The following is a 13,110-nucleotide window of genomic DNA, read 5'->3' on the forward strand; positions in this document are numbered from 1 at the left end:
GATATTCATCCTCATAACTTGAATAACCAAATTGTTCATTTTCAATAAAGTAGCGCACTTCAAAAAGTACTTATTGTTGTCATTGTTATGTATTTTTGTAAGTTTTATTGAGACAATTAGATTCATTTTTTTCCTGCTTGGTTTCCAGGCAGGAAAACAACTCTGAGCTCAGAAAATGAAAGAATTTTAGGGTCTATTTTGAAATCCCTGCTAGAAATTTATGTCTGAAAGGAAGTCCTTTATCAGAATTATGAACATTTCCTTTGGCTGTCCCTGAACACAAGCAGCAGTAGACAGTGACATCAAGATCCCAGCTGGTTGCTCTCTGCACACAGAGAACAGTGCACAGTGCTCTGAAAAAGTATTTGCCCCCCTGGCGGTTTTTGTTTTCATTCAGCTTTTTGTTTTGCATATTTGTCACACTTTCACAACATCACATATTTTTTTAATATTGGACTAATATAACCCACACTAATATAAAAATGCATTGTTTCCCCAAAAACATCTTGCTGATCCCAAAGAATTCTGGGGAAATATTTTGTGGACTGAAAATACTTTTTTTTTGGAAGGTTAGAGTCCCGTTATGTGCGGTGTAAAACTAACACAACATTAAATAAAAAGAAAATCCTATCAACAGACAAACATGGTGGTGGTAGCGTGATGGTTTTTGCTACTTCAAGATCTGGATAATTGATAGAACCATGAATTCTGCTTCCCGAACATAAAATCCTGAAGGTGAATTTCAGGCCATCAGTTCATGTCTTGAAGCCCAACCACACTTGAGTTAAACACACAAGCAAGTCCACCTCTGAAAAAAACCTAAAGGAAGGGTTTTTGGGTGGCCTAGTCGGTGCCTGGACTTAAATCAGACTAGGATGCTTTGGCATAACCTTAAACAGACTGTTTAGGCTCAAACCCTCTAATGTGTCTGATTTAAAACAATTCCGCAAAGAAGAGTGGACCAAAAGTCCTCCATAGTTATGTGAAAGGATCATTGCTAGTTCATGCTTCGCTTGCTGCCAAGGGTGGTACACCAGTTATTAAGATTAGGGGCAATTACTTTTTCAGACAAGGCCTTAGCTGTAGATAAATTAAATCATTTATGAAATCTTCAAATCTATTATCTTCATATATTTTCAGTCTAAATCTCACATGAAATGAACCCATTAAAGGAACAAAAGACCCTGCCCTGTCCCTCCTCTGTTTTGAACCTCATCAGTCCTGCTGATCATTTTCACACAGTCCTCGGTGCTGAAGGTTCATCCTTTGAAAAATAAAAATACTGCCACATGTTTGACACCTTCAAAATAAAATGCATGTGCTCCTGATAAACAAACACCAAAAAGAGACCATTGGTGTTTAAGTTCACGTGTTTAAGTTCATGACACACCAGCTACAAAAGCTCGGCTCTCTGGCTATTTCAAAGGTAGTGTTGAAACACGTCACGTTACATAAGGACGGGCGGAAAGTGTTACGCAAGCGCAATTATTAAGAGACACCTACTGTATTTCTTCACAAAATAACATTTCAAGATGACTAATGAATATTTTTGTCTGCTGAGACTCAAAGTTTTCCCCACTGTGGCTTCACTTCTGCAGCTCCACCCCAGTCGAGTTGGTGTCCTGTGCACCGGGCTGAAGATGGTGTGCCAGTGCTGGTTGTTGGTGGCGGTGATGGCATTTGTGTGCATCCCCGGGTTTGAGTCAGTATGCTGGGACAACTCCATCTGCAAGGACCTGAGCAACAAGGCGAGGATACTGGTAGGTCGAACAGCCCTGCCTCTTCTTTTAGATCGTCATCACTGGCCAAGAAAACTTATCGGAGCCCTATGTTGCACATTTTCATCTCATCCGTAAGTGCAATGTAAAATATTATATTTAATGGAATCTGATCAAATTAAATGTAAGTAACCCTTACATTTTAATCAAAATTATCGCTTCCTTTTGTTAGTGTCAAGGTGATGAGTACTTAGAAGTACTTAGAAAATACAACATTACTTCCTTTCCCCCCGGCAAAGCCAGGAGATCTGTGGTGATAGTGAACAATTTCTTTCTTTGACAAATAAGTTGATGTGAAAGCTGAAAAGATTAGTCAACACAGTCCTTAAATGTAAGGAATTTCTTGTTTCTTGAGTTGTCCATGTGATAATAGCCTTAAGTGGGTGTGTTTGGATACAGAACAAGCTGCAGTTATTTTATCAATGCAACACTAAATTTAAAACCTAGAAAAGCCATCTGTAATTTTTGACTCCCGTAAGCAATAAAGGGAATTTTTGTTTGTTTGTATGTTGTTGGTTTTGGGGATTTTTTCCTATCATGCCAAGTCTTATGACTTCACCAGCAGCTGTCAGGGAACTTCAAGTCTTTCTGCTCTGTATGACATTATCTTTGCCATTTCTTCCACACAGGACTGTGTTGACCTCTGCATGTCTGTGATCCAGACTGAAATCCCAGAGCTCAGTGCATTGGCCCTGAAGGTTGACAGTGATGCTGATGCTGGTGATAGTGGTGGTGGTGGTGGTGGTGATGATTATGATGATGAAGATGACCTCTTACTCAGAGTTATTCTAGCCACACTGGCTTCCCATGACAAAATATCCAAGTCAGATCTGAAAGCCCGCAGCGACGCACGGCGCTCCTACAGAATGGAGCACTTCCGCTGGGGCAAACCAGCAGGACTTAAGATGCGAGAGCCAAAGCTGAAGGCCCGCAGTGACGAGAGACGCTCCTATTCAATGGAGCACTTCCGCTGGGGGAAGCCCTCCGGCCGTAAACGCCGACCTGTTAAAGTCTTTGCCTCTTCTCTGGAAGGAGGAAGCTCCTCTGAGGGCCGTTTTCCCTTTCAGGCTCGCAGACAGCTGAGCAGTAGCGTTGATGAAGCGGAGGGGGACAGTGATGGGGGAAGTAATGAAAATCAGGGATTGCTGAGGGCCAGGGACAGCTCCAAATCACAACGCCCCTTGAGCTTGCAGGAGAGGAAAGATAGGACCTATAAGATGAGTCACTTCAGATGGGGCAGCCCACCTGCATCCAAACGTAACGGCGGCTTTATGAAGCCGTGGGAGGAGAAACCTCAGGGGCAGCTGGCCAAGTTCTTCAGGAACATTTTAAAGATGTGAAGAGAATAATGGGATAAATGGAAGATTCAGCAGGGGAGGCGGATAGCTCAGAGAGTCAAATAGCCATTGCATGTTAGTAACCACATGTCTTAATTTTAAATTACACAAACTCGTTGCTATCTTTTAGCATGTTATTGAATGTCTTTCACGGGCCAAAGTTTCTCTCATTAAAACCTAAGCTAGGCAGTGTTGTGCTGAATAAAAACACTGACGCACCCACTGACTGCCTTCAACTTCTTGGCCTCAAATCCAAAGCATTCTGAGAGCATACTCATCTTAACTTTATGAAGAATCAAGCTGAACAGTGACCGTCACAGCGAGGTCAAAGGTGACTGTAAGGAAATAAATTATTGAGACAGTTTTTAAAAAGTCATGTCTTTATGTAAATAAAAAATAATATTAAAGATCCTGTTTGTGGCAAATAATACATGGAATCTTCTGCCTAAGGTCATTTATTAAGCAAAACCTTGATGACAGCTGACAAGTTGTGAGCTCTCATCAAGTGTGAGTTGTTATGTCTGTCAAACTGCGTTATAGGGCATTTTTAATACATTGAACTAACTGGAACCCAATTTAACAAGGAAAACATAATAAATAAATAAATAAATAAATAAGATTTGAACGCATGGAGAAATGTTGCTCAAGGTCAATTAAAAACAAACAAACAAACTATGAGGACATGAGGGGTGACTCAATACTTTTACCCAGTACTGTGTCTTTAGACAAATCTGAGAATTTAGGGGAAGCGGAATGGACAAAATTCTGAATATTAAGACTTATAAAATACAACAGAAACAGGATTTAAACGTTTTTAACAACAAGGTGAGTTTGAGTTTCTTTTAAACTTGTGGGTATGGTGGAGTATCCTTTATTCAGAGGTAATGATTTGAGCATCTTTTACTGGACAGCAGTGGAGCACTTTGTCTACCAGACTCATTCAGCTCCACTGTCACCAGTATGGATGCATGAAATCCTTCATACCATCTGCATTAACCCATTATAATAGAATGAGATAAATAATTTCTTATTTTTTTAGGACTTAAAGAGTCCATGAATGATTGTACATAAGTTTAATGAAAATGCAGCCAGACTTAGACTGCCACCCACTGGACCTGAAGCATAACCACAGAAAATCAGCACGACTGAGCTTCAGCTGCTTAATTGATTCTTAATTCTCAGACCATTTAATTTCATAGCTGACTGTGACATCAGGCTCAGAATACATAATAGTGTGACGTGAATTTGAGCTTGTGAGTTCAGATCCTTGAAAATGCTACAGTATAGGAAAAATGTGCTACTCATGTGCTGGGAGATGGATCACGTACTCAGATTACCTCAACAGGAGGTAATTGAATTAAACATTACTTTGAACACTGCGACTCGGTGAACAGTGGTGCCGGATTTAATGAGTCGATGTGGTTTTTACCAAACGATGATCCCCTTCTTCGTCTCAGAGAGTTTCCATTAGCAGGCAAATTAAAACGAGGACAGACTTTTCATGGTTAGAGATAAATTTATTCTACAACACGGTAACATCCACTAGCATGCAAAGTCAGGTATGACACGCATAAGGCATTTTCTCCAAGTAAAAGCTGCCTTTCTCACTAGGTATTCCAGTTTTTAAAGTGCAAAGTTCACAGAATAGATTTGACCTACAGCACTAAATTGTAAAACAGAGCTATTAACCAGACATGTAATGACAAAAAGTAAGTTTGGATTACCGTCAGTTAATATTACATTACGCGATGCAATGACGACACGCGGACTGATAGATTTACAGGTCTTCACTGCCAAGTTCAAGATGCTGAAAACACAATTTTACAAGGTGTAACTGGAAGGTTTAGACAGCTGCACACGGCTCTTAAGTAGCTTTTTCTGCATTAACGTGGTGGAAAGAGTCACTGGACAGAACTGTAAACCACGTCTGGAGAGCTTGGTCTTCGGTAATGATGACACAGACACGCACACACCTGTACGAGCGTTAGCACAGACACATAAATACGCTCACTCACGCACTGATCAAAAAGGGGTAAACGTGAACAGAGGCTCACATACACTGGCATGTGCTGACACGGATATACACAGGACATGACATCTAAAAACAGAAAAAACAAAAGAAGAGCCAGTCGAAATACTCATGACAGGGATGAACTAGACACCGTCTTCTGTCCTGAACAAGATGGTAGCAAAACGGCTGGAACGGGTGTGGTTCACTCACAGAAGCAGCACAGAGGGAGAGAGAGTGAGGGGCGTTCTCTTAAAAATGTCACAAAATTGAACTATCACAGCACCACAACAACAGCAGGCACAATTTAAAAACGCACAAACATGATCTGCTACCTACAGTTGGACCGTGTTAGCCAGACTCTTGACAAATTATTGCCATCATACTTGTTGTTATACCTGTGTGTGTGTTTGTGCACACACTGGGCTTTTGGATGTTTTTGAATCTTGCTGAGACATGCAGCTGAAAAAGCTGCGGTATAGTAAAAAAAAAATCATAGTGCAAACTCATTCCAGCAGGACTGAGAATGTAAATGGTAACAATGCAGGTCAGGGTGATGGTAATGAAACCAGTTTGAGTAAAGCTGAAAATTATTTTTTTCCAGCATTGCCTCGGTAACCCTTTATTAGTCGCTGTGACATACTGGCCTTGAGATGATGCAAATTTCTCCTGTGGGCTGCTCAGATGTTAGGATTTCACGTGCTGCTGGTTACTTATTGGAGATTTTAACGTTGTCTATCTGAATACTAAGTGGATTTCTCTTTTATCTATGAACACAACCAGTGCAGAGGCAGTCTAAAATTAGAATATACAGTATATATACACACGCACATTAACATCCTTATGCTGTACATCAGCTTAAAGATTTATATATTCCTCTGTATGTACACATTTATATGGAAAGGGGAGAAAAATAAACGTTTTTTTTAGCATTTGATCTGGTAAACATTGCTGTAAATCCTTTAGTGTGGTCATGACTGGTGCAATGTGTTTTAACTAAATAGATTAATATTTAGGTAAAAGAAACAGAAAGAGGCGAAAAAGCACTTCTGGGTAACACTAAGAAGGCAAAACCAAGCTACAATAAAGCCTAAAAGATGGATGCTCAGCAGCTAAGTGGCATGGGAGATGAGGATAATTACCTTTATATCTATACAACAATCAGACATACACACAAATACAATCAAGTAAATTAAAATGTTTCAGTTTCCACAAACACTCTTTCTGGTCATAAAAACAATTGAAAAAAATAAAAATAATAATAATATTAATAAGCAGTCTAGCAATCTAATTTTGTGATCAAAGGTAGTATGGCACCCTGGAAGGGACAAACAAGTTTTAAAAAAATGCACAAGAATAATAGTGCTATCAAAAAGTTTCCAGTCGCAGGCATGCGACTACTCAACTCATTCTCAAGACAATAAATAACATCCAGTCGGTCAAGTTTTCCCCTCACAGTTCTTGACAATTTCTAATTTGAAAATCCAACCAGTGGAGTTTCTACAGACATCCCAGTCCCCAGTCACACAGGCCTAGAGACTGGTTGGAGACCACCTGGAGACCATCTTGAGACCACCTGGAGACCACCGGCTGCTAGGGAGAAATGAATATGCCAGCAAACTGCCAGCAAGTAGTTGGTGGCAGATGCAGGAGGTTGTCTTTAGTTTGCACAGAAGACACCAGCTTATCTGCAAACACTCGCCAACTACTTACTAAGCAGCTATGAAATTGTCTTCAAAGTAAAAGCTGCACCTTTTGAAACATGTTGGCTTCAGCGCATAGGCACAACGTTTATTTGAAGGTGAACTCTCTTTGCAACCAATTTCACCAGGCAAGTGCCATCAATTTCCAGCAACCACTCGCCAACCGATCGGGGATTGCATATCATTCCCAATAGGCCGGTGGCTGCCAGGGGTCCCTAACCAGTCTCTAGGGATGAGTAACTGATGCAGTAGAAGTGAGTGAAATACGTTTGTTTTCCTGCTCAATATAGACACTGGTGAGCTTGTTTTTGTTGCAATCAGAGGCTAAAATAAAATCTCAGACAGCTAAGAGGTGTTCTTTAGTTACAGCTGAGTTTGTCCCACGTGCACTGTGGCTGTTTGATTCCACGGTCAAGACGATTTTACAGTGAGGATCGGTTGCCCTTTCAAATCTTTTCTGTCCTTGAAGGCTCTACTGTACGCTTACGTTGCTGAAGACTTTGTGGTTTAGTAAACACATAGGTCAGGAAACTTCATCTCGTAAATGGGTACAGATCGACTCTGGCTTTGGCCGTAACCTGATGAAATGGTTCCAGATGGGCTGGGAGGGGGTCTGAACAGAAAGAGGAAGAAAACAAAGCTGTTAGTTCCGAAACTTAAAAATGCAGGTATTCTCCTGTTAGTCAGAATGACTGCCATCCATATTATTATTGACTACTCCCATCCCAAAGCTCTGTCCCTTACCTGATTGTGATCTCAAAGATTTGATTTAGTTTGCTCTGCAGTTGTGTGGCCTATAAGGGACAGAAGACATCAAAAACAATACATTTAAGACCTTCTTTAAAAAAAACCAACAAAAAAAAAACCCACACACACACACACACAAGCAGTTTTTTTTTTTAATTTTTCCAACGGGGTAGGGGTCTATACCCTGGCACCACAGTGGGCAGCTATCTCCTCAAAGGGGGCCTTCTGGAACTTCTCCACCACTTGTCTCCTCCGCTCCCTCTCCTGCTCCTCCATACCAACACTGTCCACTAGAGGGAGACAAAAAGCAATATAATGTAGCGTGTGCCTCAAAGTGAAAACATCAAGGCAAAGTTCACTGACACTTTATACAAAAGTAGTTTGCATTTGTTCCCTGCTGTCATGCTTTGGTAAATTACGTCAACATTTAGAACATCAATCCATCATTGTAAACTAATAAAAAGGGCTTTGCAAATGAAGAGAGTGGATTTACCAATGGCATTTTTCAGGGTTTCAAATGTGATCTCCTCTGCTGGAGTCCTCTGCAGACCAGAACAAGAATCTATGTTAAACTTCTTTGTACAGTGTACATTTGAGGGTACAGGGTACAAGGTTGTGAAGTCTTTTTTTTTACCTCTTCCTTCTCTGGGCTATTTCGGGACTCAACCTCCACCTGAAGTGAGATGGTCTCACCAATGCTCTTTCTCTTGGACAGACGGTCCTCATCTGGAAGCAGAGTGCAGAAAATTTATTGAGTTTTTTCAATAACTTTTTTCACCCCATGTTCATATGCCTCTGCAAACCGCCCGAGTCATGGTGTCCATACTCTGCACAGTGTTAATACAGCTTCAAGGTGGGTACAGAGGATTGATGGCACCAACTCAGACCATCTGACCAAATATGAAATATGGTAACAATCTCCCCTTTTCTTAAATAATAGAAGAGTATTATATTATAGTAAGGCTGACCTTTAGAATAAAAAATGCCATGACTTCTGACATCTTTGTGAATGTGAATGTGAATGTCACAGTGAACCTCAGGAACCACCAGAATGTATTGGGTCCATGTTCAAGTCCAAGCAGATAACTTTGACAACCAAATTTTAAAGCAATTTTCTCAAGAATAGAAGGGATGAACAAATGGAAAGATAATTCATCATCAACCTGAAAACAAAATGCTCACAATCTCAGCTGCTACTGGCACAGTGACATGAAAAAAAGAGGAAATATAAACAACAACAAAAAAAACAGAGAAATTAAGACCTTTGCATCCGAACGACTAGTTTTAGACTCCTTACCAGTATACTGAGGGACATAAGGTGTGGCGAGTCTCTCGGTATTATAACCACTTCCTCCAAGGCTCTCTGTGATCTTTGACTGGAGGAACAAAACACTTCCTTCTACTTTGTCCAGTGAAGAATGCAATCTAGGAATAAAAATAAACTGCATTCAATAGCAGGAATTTAAATAATCACTGTGTATCTGAATATCAAATTAAACACTTTGTGGGTTGCAGTACATTGCTGGTACATACTTTGGACTGTCAACAAAGACGGCCTCGGGCAAAAGGTAAGGACTTTCTTTCTGTCTCACCTCAATTACCTGAAAGGCAGAGAGTCAGGGCATAAACAAACAGTTAGCATTAAAACACAGACACGCAAAGAGGGTCAGACACACACCTCGTGAATGTGCTGGCAGAAGGCTGGGACGGTGGTGAGCTGGCAAATGAGGTTGAGGTAGGCGGCGACAAGGGCATGAACAGCACAGCGGTTATAAACAGGCAGAGCCTCGTCGGTGGACAGAGCCAGATCCTGGAAAGGAAACAGAGAGACACCGCACTGTGAAACACCCTACCTCAGAAGGATGGAGGGATTTGTTCTCATCTTGTAATGTTTGGTCGTTTTATTTGTTTTTGATTTTAAACCATCAGCTATGACACTGTCCCAGTGTTACAGCTGATGGTCAGTGTAATTTGTGAAATGATACATGTGAAACTGACGCTTTCTAAGCCGCGATTAGGATATTTTTCATCTTGTAGTACAAATGTAGTAGATAAATGCAGCTCGGGGAATAAACAGCCTACTTAAAACTCTACATTTATACCTGCAAGGCAAGTGCGAGGCGAATCAGGTCCACCACCACCTCTTCATTGGCCAGCTCTACACTGAGAAGACCTAACAGGGCAAAGAGGGTCTCGTAGTGCTCCCGGCCACTGCTCTCCTCCTTGCAGCCCAGGTAGATGTGGCGATATAGCTGCTGGCCATGCTGTGAATGGATGAAACGCAGGGTAAATGGAACTCGAAATGTCTAGTACAGATACATTGGTGTAAAGATTTATTGTCAAAATTATTTTAAAATAAATATTTAACATTTATGTGAATTTACATAATTTACAGGGATGTTGTTCAGCAGGCGGAACAGGTTGTCAACTAAATAAATTTAAAAAAATTACCTTCTTCATGAATAAATTGTCCTGCCTGGAGCACTTGTCAACTTTGAGCTTCAGCACAGAGATGTCCGAGATGCTGCTACACAGAAAGAAGACCAAAGAGACACAAACTGTAACTGAAGTATGGGTTTATAAGGGAAGTACAAAAACACTTCAGCCCTTCAATCTTCCTGCATACACAATCACACACCTCATATTGGCAAACTTGGGCCTGTTTTCATGCCTGTCGATGAGACTGAGGAGGATTTGGAGCACCAACAGACGGACCTCTGGATCCTCGGTTAGAGAGAAGGACAGCAGGGGCTCCAAGAAAGAGCTGGGCAGCGCTGTCAGCATGTTGGTAGTCTGGAAACCTGCCGTTACCTATGAGGGGGATGATCAAATCCCACACATAGTTTACAAAACTGAACATGCACTGGAACATTAAGGTGACTGCAGTGTGGTTATAATTTCACAAGTTAGCAATAACTTGAGAGACTCTTATGCTGTGACAATGTCACAAACTATCTTAGTTTAAGTGACACTTGTGAGACTTTCATTAGCAAAGATCAAGAACTTGCCCATAAAGCCTAACAAGGCCACTAATTTTACAATCATGCGGTTTGATAGCATTTCGTGTCAGTCTTTATAAATAAATTCATGAAGATCCACAAGTTTCTTAAAAATTAAATCATTGAGAAATGATAACTTACCTGGACCAAGGACTTGAGTAACATAACCTGAATCATCCTGGTACCCTCAGGCCTGGAATTACAAACAGCAAATAAAGACTGTGCCCTTAAGTTTACCAACATACAGGTGAATACTGTTTGAGTCAACTTACCCAGAGTCCGAGGAGGGCAAAGTAAGGTGAATTCCAGGAACAGGGATCTTTCCCATAATGAAGAGCATGACCTCTGATCTCTGGTAAGTTGGCAGAGTGTTGGCAAATGAACCTGAAAGGGACAGAACCAGACAGTTCGTACCAAATGAAATAAAATGTTCAACAAAAGAAAAAAGAAAAGAAAAAAATCTATATTAGTAATTAGGAATTCTCCAAGGGACTCATTTACTATTTGTTTAAACAGGAGAAAAAGAACAAGACTAGTGGAGTAGCCTGGATATAGGAAAACACTCAGAAGAGTTCAAAGTGAGTTTAATTAAATAGGCGACATTAAACACTGCCTATACAAATATTACCTAGGTAATTTAAACACCATTTGAAACTGTTAGTCACTCCAATAATCGAGACGCACTCTAAATGTCACTGAAATGTGTAGCCAACCAGAACAATCCATGCACACAATATCAGATTATTTGAAACTCAGTGAGCATGCATCAACCACCATGCAGCCTGACCTGTTCTTAGCATTTATGCTCCTGTAACAACTTTTAAAAGTATTACATCATTTTTATTTTACAGCAGTAACATCTAGTTTATATCCAGAAACTATGTGTGATATATTATGATGCTATAAGGTTGCCTGGCAACCATGCAACAACAGGCTAAAATTGGCTGTAATTTTTTTGTTTTTTTGCTTTAATGCACCTACACACAACGCATTATAAAAGCATCCTATCATTTAATAACAGCAAAAACAGGCCAAACCATGCTGGAGCATGGGAAAATACTAGTTGAATAATAATATAACCAACTAGTATTCTGTTGCCAAATAGCATCTGCAGCAATCCACACACATACCTGGTAATAACAATTACTACTTGCACATACATCTACTAAACACTCCCTCACTAGCAAATACAAAGCACTCAGACTCACCAATGGTCCTGATTACAGCCTCCTGCAGCTGCCTCTCCTCGTGAGCTTTGATGATCTTCGTGCCAATGTTGGTGCTGCCGTCATATGAGCCGGTTAGCTCGTAGTCTACACTCAGACGAAGTTGCCGCAACAGGGTGTTGAACACCTCTAGCACTGTGGGACCTGCAAATACACAGTTTATAAGTTAAAAAAAAAAATTCACATCTCTATGTGTTTATGACTTTACATGACCTTGGAGGATTGCAACTTACCTACAGAACCACTGGCTGCAATGGCAGCTGCTTCCAGCAAGACTTCCACTATCCCAGCTCGCACCGTGGCTGAATTCTTGCTGTTTGCATCCAGGTGACCGAGAAGTTGCTGGATTACCAAGTGCGAGTGCTGGGACTGAAAGGAAAGAAAAAAAAACAAAGAACAGAGGAAATTATTGACCCGTCTTGAAAAAAAGAAAAATACAGAAAAGAAAAAAGAGTGAGAGAGAAAGTGACAGAAAACTGTTGTATTGAAGTAATACACTTAATTAAATGGCAAACTAAAAGCTGGATATTGGTGATAAAGTGCATTACTCCTTTTGCATTTTTCATTCAGGCCCAAAATGAACCACAGCTGTGAGCAAATAGGCTGAAACAAAAATTGAAATCAGTGAGAACTTCATGAATATTGAAGCACATTTCTTCTTTGCACCACTAAAATGTGCAATAACCACTTGCAAAGATAAAAAAAACATTGTGGTCAAAAATTCATACAAAATGTTTCCAGATTTCATTTTGACCTAGTAATGAAGTCATCAGAGTGTGAGACAGAGAAAAGAGGCGAGGGTAAGGCTGTGAAGGATATCATGGCAGTGTATCACTCACCTGAATGGAGTACATTATGATCTTGAAGCAACGCACTGCAAAGGTCTTTCCCTCCCATAGAGAGTGGTTATCTAAGTGCCTGTGGGGTTATGAACAGAGGAAGAGAAACAGGTTGGATACACAGGATGTAATAACACAGCAGTAGGGATGATGGAGAGCAGTAAGGCATAAAGACCGCATTTAGTCCAGACAGCATACATCATGTCTGGGTTTAAGAATGAATGTAAAACTGAAAAAAGGAGTTAGTAGTGCACAGATAAATACTTACTATGACATACGGTTCACTTTACAGTAAGTAATTAAATACTTAAAAAGATTCTCTCAATCTGACATTGATAGAACGCGGAAAATGTGCAATTAAGCTGAGCACACGACTGCTGAGACTAAAACTGACAGATAACTCAAAACGGATTTGCTTAACAATATAAATGTAAAATATAACTGTGCAAGGAAAATGTGTGTAGGACATGGGA

At 40.4% G+C, this 13,110-nt stretch overlaps 2 protein-coding genes across 8 annotated transcripts in view; one reads left to right on the forward strand and one right to left on the reverse strand.

The window, feature by feature from the left end:
• The first annotated feature begins 289 nt into the window (after nt 1–289).
• Nucleotides 290–5,665, forward strand: LOC146501630 (pro-opiomelanocortin-like). The gene is given in 3 exon segments (XM_085132928.1): nt 290–1,760; nt 2,408–3,104; nt 3,107–5,665. Coding segments are annotated over 3 exon segments (954 nt in total). The 5' UTR covers nt 290–1,532; the 3' UTR covers nt 3,136–5,665.
• LOC146501631 (protein EFR3 homolog B) overlaps nt 4,612–13,110 on the reverse strand; it is a 31,405-nt gene continuing 22,906 nt past the window's right edge. For 5 of the 7 annotated variants that reach the window (XM_085132924.1, XM_085132925.1, XM_085132921.1 and 2 more), the window contains 16 exons: nt 12,638–12,716; nt 12,032–12,167; nt 11,781–11,942; nt 10,845–10,956; nt 10,714–10,765; nt 10,212–10,384; nt 10,025–10,100; nt 9,676–9,837; nt 9,252–9,383; nt 9,107–9,174; nt 8,871–8,998; nt 8,208–8,299; nt 8,067–8,115; nt 7,757–7,863; nt 7,571–7,620; nt 4,612–7,439 (listed from right to left, as the gene is read on the reverse strand). In XM_085132924.1, coding sequence (XP_084989050.1) covers nt 7,334–7,439; nt 7,571–7,620; nt 7,757–7,863; nt 8,067–8,115; nt 8,208–8,299; nt 8,871–8,998; nt 9,107–9,174; nt 9,252–9,383; nt 9,676–9,837; nt 10,025–10,100; nt 10,212–10,384; nt 10,714–10,765; nt 10,845–10,956; nt 11,781–11,942; nt 12,032–12,167; nt 12,638–12,716 — 1,684 coding nt within the window. In that variant the 3' untranslated portion in view covers nt 4,612–7,333. The remainder of the gene's footprint in view (nt 7,440–7,570; nt 7,621–7,756; nt 7,864–8,066; nt 8,116–8,207; nt 8,300–8,870; nt 8,999–9,106; nt 9,175–9,251; nt 9,384–9,675; nt 9,838–10,024; nt 10,101–10,211; nt 10,385–10,713; nt 10,766–10,844; nt 10,957–11,780; nt 11,943–12,031; nt 12,168–12,637; nt 12,717–13,110) is intronic. The other 2 variants (XR_014869362.1, XM_085132922.1) reach the window with 2 other exon arrangements.

This window comes from Neolamprologus multifasciatus, chromosome 15 (genome assembly GCF_963576455.1).
Source record: "Neolamprologus multifasciatus chromosome 15, fNeoMul1.2, whole genome shotgun sequence".
Lineage (NCBI taxonomy): Eukaryota > Metazoa > Chordata > Actinopteri > Cichliformes > Cichlidae > Neolamprologus > Neolamprologus multifasciatus.